Source organism: Cajanus cajan, chromosome 2 (assembly GCF_000230855.2).
Source record: "Cajanus cajan strain Asha chromosome 2, NIPB_CcT2T_4, whole genome shotgun sequence".
Taxonomy (NCBI): Eukaryota; Viridiplantae; Streptophyta; class Magnoliopsida; order Fabales; family Fabaceae; genus Cajanus; species Cajanus cajan.
This window is the reverse complement of record NC_138518.1, coordinates 67927767-67933766: the sequence shown is the minus strand read 5'-3', so window position 1 is coordinate 67933766 and position 6000 is coordinate 67927767. Positions and strand designations below refer to the sequence as shown.

The following is a 6000-nucleotide window of genomic DNA, read 5'->3' as shown; positions in this document are numbered from 1 at the left end:
TTGCAAACAAAGGCTTGAAGATTCACTACACTACTTCTCTCCTGCACCCACAATCCTTCTCTACAGAGAAACATAAACATGAACTTGGACGGCTTCCACAAGGCTTTAGCGGACTTTCAAGGGCACTGCTCCACGCTGCTGGGCAACCTGACCCGTCAGCAGCCCATCCGCAGCCCATTTCCCTTCCTTAACCCGAGCCCGCCCTGGGCCCGGATAGCCCAAGGCGGGAGGAGCAGGCCCATGACGGTGGAGGCAATCGAGGAGCGTCTAGAGGGCATACCCGTCTACGCCCTCAGCAACGCCTCCGAGGAGTTTCTGTTGGTCTCGGGCTCTTCCTCCGGCAAAAACCTCGGCCTCTTCTGCTTCAACAAGGACGACGCCGAGGCTCTCCTCAATCAGGTTACCCTCATTGACCCACACGCGCGCCATGGCTCCAAAGTTGTCCCCGTCGCTCTCAACAAGGTACTCGCTCTCTACTCGTTCATCCTTTCTCACTCTCGTAAATTCCCTTATTTATGTCTGTCACGTTTATTTTTTCTCCAGGTCTTTCAGCTCAAGGTGAACGGCGTTGCGTTTCGCTTGATACCCGAGTTTTCTCAAGTCAAGAATGCCCTGAAAGTGAGCACTCAAACTGTTATACCTAACGCGCACCTAAACCCTACAAAAACCCTAATACTTGTTTGCTTTCCGCCTCTAACAGATAAATAGGCTCAACTAAGGCCACTCTTTTGCTTCAAATGGCAATTCAAACACACACTTATTCTTCACTCTTCTGTCTTTTCATTAAATTGTTTATTCGTTTAGCATAGGTCCATTGGTACTCTTGGAATTATGATTAATTTTTACTTGGGATGCTGTCTTATGGAGGACGGTAGAAGAAGCTTCTCTTTTGAGTTGGTTTCCTTTTTAATACTATGTGTGCAATTTGCGGTGACAAGTCTTTCTTGGTGGTGAAATTATTTTGTGGATAGAAAGCTTCTTAACAGGAATTTACTGAGATTTTGGATTGGTTATCACCAATTCGCAGAATTAGATCTTGACTGCTCTGGTGTACTAGTCATTTTTGTATTATGTTTGCCTAATATGCTAATTTGATACATTTTTTTTTAGAAATTGGTCATTGAGCTGCGCAGTAATGATTATGTATGCTTGTGCTTTACAGGAGAGGGAAAAATCTGGATTTGCTTCCAGTGGCTTTTCTGGTGTTCCAGTTTTCCAGGTTCTTCTCTCAGCTTTTGAAGTCTGGACGTTTTGAATTTTTTGTTACAAACTATATGACAATAGAGGATTTCAAGGAATGTTTAGCCACAATTTAATACTACATAAATTTTATGGGAAGGAAGGGTGACCTGGTGTGTGAGGTTTGTACCTTGTAGGATCTGGGGGAGGTAGATATATGCAAATCTTATCCCCACATGCATTGAGTCTGTTTATTGGCTGACCATCTTTTTATAATGAGAAGCAGAAACTATGCAAAATTGGGTGAACAATCATGGACATGCATATAAACATATATATGCATAAATAAAAATAAACAATTTCAGAACTAAAGAAAAATAAAGCAATGCTATGTATAAGAAGTATATGACTATAATAATAAAAGCCCTTAATTTTCAAAACTGTTTGGGTGACAGTCTTCACTTGTGAAGCATCATTGAACAAATGACACTGACTCACTGAGTGGTTAAGTGTGGAGTTCTCCTAGTATAATGTGTAGAATGATAAACTAATAAAATCATTTGACTCTTGGAGGTCATTTGGTTCTCTCTAATGAGCACAAATTTCAATGATAAAATAGGCCACAAGAAAGATCTGGTGATTTACCACAACACTTTATTGTTAGGTCCTATAACCCGATCCAAGGGACTGGACCATAACAGAATCACACTGAGATTTAATAGAGCTAAGAATTGTGAATCTGGGATTTCTGTTGATTTGAGTTGATGATAATCATTGGCAGAATGCTTATGAGCAAAGTTTTCTTTCTTTATTGTTAGAGTGTGTTTGGGAGAACTGCGAAAATTAAATTATTTCAATAATCAATTATGTGAATAATTGATTATTGCTATAATTGATTATAATTGAAATGAAATTTTGTTTGGGTAAGTTTGCTGAAACGATTTTAAGATGTTTAATTTTTGTTTGTATACAACAGAAATCAGTTTTAATGGAATAAATCAGCTTAAAAAGGAAAAAAAAAACAGTTGAGAAATAATCTTTAGTTCCAAATTTCTAACTTCTTATAAACAACTTTTTTTTCAGAAAAAAAGTTATTTACAAATTTAAGTTGTTGTCTCAAACATACAATTTATTTTGCAAACACTTTTTTTTATAAAAAAAAAAAGCTGAAAGTGGGAAAAATGATCTTTCCTAAAATTACTCTTACTGTTTCGTGATATAACTTTTCATGTAAATCAGTAATTGACATCCTGTTTGTCTTTGCCTTTTGACTACCCTAAGCAATACTCATTCTTTCCCTGAAAGAATGCTGTTAGATTTTTCTTGTTTTCTGTGCATGAATTACTGCTTGCACATTTCTGAACTCCCAGTCTCTCTTTCAAGCCTCAGATTAGCCACCCATTCACAAATTAATGCAAAGATAAGACTAATAAGTACACATCTATTTATACCTTGAGTTCTATTTATATCATGAGGTACTTTAATTAAATAAAGGATGGATATGTTCATATTTGCTCACTTTAGAGATAAACTCATTTTAGATGTTAGAAATATCAGACATGATACAAGGCACTTATACAATACAACATGGATACTCTCAGATATAACAGAGTTAAAAATTTAGAGGCATAAACACAAAATTTAAGTGTCAGGTGAGAGAATTGGTGTTTAAGTTAGCATGAGTCATTGTATGCATAATAAAAGGCTATCATGTTTCTAATTATTGTGGCATTCCCAGATGTGTTGGTAAAAAATATATTATAAAACGTAACTAGGAGTATTTGAAATATTTGAGACAAATACTTATCCAACACGACGTATTCATACTTCCTTGTTTGCCATTTTTTTAATGGTTTAGTTATGTTAGTGTTATGAAGAAAATTGTTTGATAGACACTATGAACTGGATTTGTTCTACTGTTCTACAAGTATATTTGGAGTATTGATTCTTATAACCTTGTTATCATATTTTGTGATTGCGTTTCATTCTATTGATCCTATGTTACCTTGATTTTTTTTCATGCTTGAATCCCTTAACTAGTATTTTAAATTGTTATATTGGTGAATTTCAGTCCAGAAGTCTGATATTGAAGAGCCAGAATAAGAGATATCGTCCACTTTTCTTCAGAAAGGTGTTGTAGATTTGCCTAAATCGAGTTACCTGAGATTTGGTTGTCGTAAATGAAGCTGAGATTTTTTTTGTTTCTCACCTTTTGAATCTTTCACAGGAGGACTTAGAAAATACACTTCAATCCGCAGCCCGTGAGCAGAATAAATTAAATCCCTCTATTAGACAAGGGGATATCCAGGTATAGCCTACAACGGCTTCCATCATTGTATGACCTGTTGTTTTAGAGGACTTACCCATGATTTATCTTTCAGGTTGCCAGTCTAGAGGATGTAATAAAAGAAATGAAGGTGAGTGCCAAAGTTACTGCAGATTGTGCAGAAAATGGAATATGAGGGCATACATTCAATTAACCCTTTGTATTTGTTGCTCCCCTTTTACAGGAAAATTCTACATCGAACTGGGATGATGTTGTTTTTATACCTCCTGGATTTGATGTTTCAGACGACTCCAATTAGCAGTATTGCAGGATGATGATCTTTCATGTCACCTTTTATACTCTGGTATTAGCTTTTAATCCATGGCACGTGACAAACAATTATTTAGGCTTTGTGCATACAACAAACTTCTGACTGCAAACTCTTATACAATGTCTTCAATATGAAACGTTATTGGAAATATTGAATTTTGCTTTTTTTCCTTTGCTTTTCATTATCAAGTAGGTTTTAGCAGACTTGATAATCTTTATTACTAATGTACACTAACTGAAGTCTGAATTACGGTGTTCAACTTGGAGGTGCATCACTTGACCGTGAGATTTCATTGGATTTTGGGGAGTTATAAGATCTCAAATGTTAGTTACCTCCGACCCTGTTTATCTTTCGAAATTATTCATCACTATGTTTGAAGTTGCAAGATTAGATAGCGTTTGACAATGAGCAAATCCATCGAATTTGCAGACACTGAACAGAGATTAATATTGAGACAACCAATTTCATAAGGTCAGGTGACTTGAAAAAAATAATGCGGAGGTCAGGTGGTGTGTGCATCAGTGCATGTCATATGATGTCTGAGTTTTTTTTTAATGCTTTGTTTGGGGGAGGAGAAAAAATTGAAGGAATGAAAGAGAATAAGTGAGAATTAATTTAATAGAAAATATGTAAGAAATAGTGTGAAAATTGTAATTATTTGGTAGAGTGAAATTAAGTGAGAAATAAAGAGAAATTGGTATTTTAAAATTATATTTTATATAATTAGATTTTTATGTAAAAATATATTATTCATAAATTACATTTTTATCTTTAAATAATTAATTATTTAGACAATAGCTTAGGGGTAGTTTTGTCCAAACATTTTTTTTTGGAAGAATTTCAAGCAAATCTACCCATAAAAAGTCAAATTAAATTCACATGGGTCTTACTACAATCCATGTGATAGTGAGTTCAAAATCCTGTATAGACATACCACGAATGGAATGGTGATCTATGGCAGATAAAAATAAAAAAAATAATATACATCTTGTACTAAAATATGAACATTTTGATTACATTCAAATTGTTGTTCAATTTTAATAAAATTTGACACACATAAATTGAATTTATAAAATTCACATTTAATATAAAGTTATTGAGCAGTGTAACACTTAGTAAAAGTTACACTGGTGTCGTTTGAACCATCTATTATATATATATATATATATGTGTGTGCACAAAAAAAAAAGTAAAAAAGTAAATAAGTAGCAAAAAAATAAATTAAAAACAACATAATATTAACTTAAATAATTAAACATTAAAATAATAATACCATAATTCATTGAAGTCTCATAAAAATCATTGATTAAAACACAACAAAAGAATAGGAAGGCAACAAGAGTGCAAGACACATAATAGAGTTTGAGTATGTTTAACTTTGGTTTGGGTTATTAGACATTTTCCTAAAATAAGAATAGGAACAATAACATAATAGTAATTCAATGCTAGAACTTAGAACATAATAGAAACTCAAACTGGACTCAATTGATGAAGAAGAAATAAAGAATAAGATATGAAGAACATGAGGAACTCAAATATAGAATGCAGAAAAAAAAAAAGAATGTAAAAAAATACATAAATTTATGAACATAGATGAAGAATGGTTGAAGGAAGAAGTAGAAAAGAAAGAGTATAAAAAAATCAGCATCAATAAACGTAGATGAAAAATAGATGAAGGAAGAAGTAGGATAAAAAAACACAAAAATAACCTATTATTGGATTCATTGGAGATGTTCCTTGGAGTGCGGGGCCATCGCAATTAAAGTTGTTCGTCACAAAGTGAACGAAGAGTGGTGACTGGTGGTTGAAGTTAAAGAGAGGTTTAGGAACCTAGGACGACAACTTTACATGACCTCTTCAACTACGGAGCTTTTACAACTTTGTGAAATGAGTCGAACAGAAAAAAAATAAGGACTGACTATGTATTTGGGTTGGGTCAAAGCCCAACAATAATGTATTTTTTTTTAAAAAGTGTCATAATCATCATAAAGTTTTATGGCGTCATGACCATGGTGGACGCCGTAAAATATCATTTTATGGAGCTCCAAACCACCGCCTTATTCTGGTATAACGTTGTTATAACCAATATTTGACAACGTTGTCTTAAATACACTGCAAGTGTTTGTGGAAGCAATTACATAATTGAATTTAAAATTTTAGTTATGGTTAAAATTGATTTTCAATTTATATAATTTATTATATTTAATATAAAAATTACTTAAAT

General features: G+C 33.6%; 1 protein-coding gene across 1 annotated transcript; it reads left to right on the top strand.

The window, feature by feature from the left end:
- On the top strand, positions 1–3945 carry TIC22-III (Tic22-like family protein). Its single transcript, XM_020348472.3, has 7 exons — positions 1–462; positions 544–618; positions 1163–1219; positions 3251–3310; positions 3407–3487; positions 3561–3596; positions 3690–3945. The coding sequence occupies exons 1-7, from the start codon at positions 79–81 to the stop codon at positions 3762–3764; spliced, it is 768 nt and encodes a 255-aa protein (XP_020204061.2). The 5' UTR covers positions 1–78; the 3' UTR covers positions 3765–3945.
- The last annotated feature ends 2055 nt before the right edge of the window (positions 3946–6000 follow it).

What these genes read in the sequence shown, in the direction of transcription:
- TIC22-III (XM_020348472.3), top strand. Translation starts at nt 79, where the DNA reads ATGAACTTGGACGGCTTCCACAAGGCTTTAGCGGACTTTCAAGGGCAC. An exon ending in TCCCCGTCGCTCTCAACAAG is followed by an intron (nt 463 to 543) that starts GTACTCGCTCTC and finishes TTTTTTCTCCAG; the next exon opens with GTCTTTCAGCTCAAGGTGAA. An exon ending in AAGTCAAGAATGCCCTGAAA is followed by an intron (nt 619 to 1,162) that starts GTGAGCACTCAA and finishes TGTGCTTTACAG; the next exon opens with GAGAGGGAAAAATCTGGATT.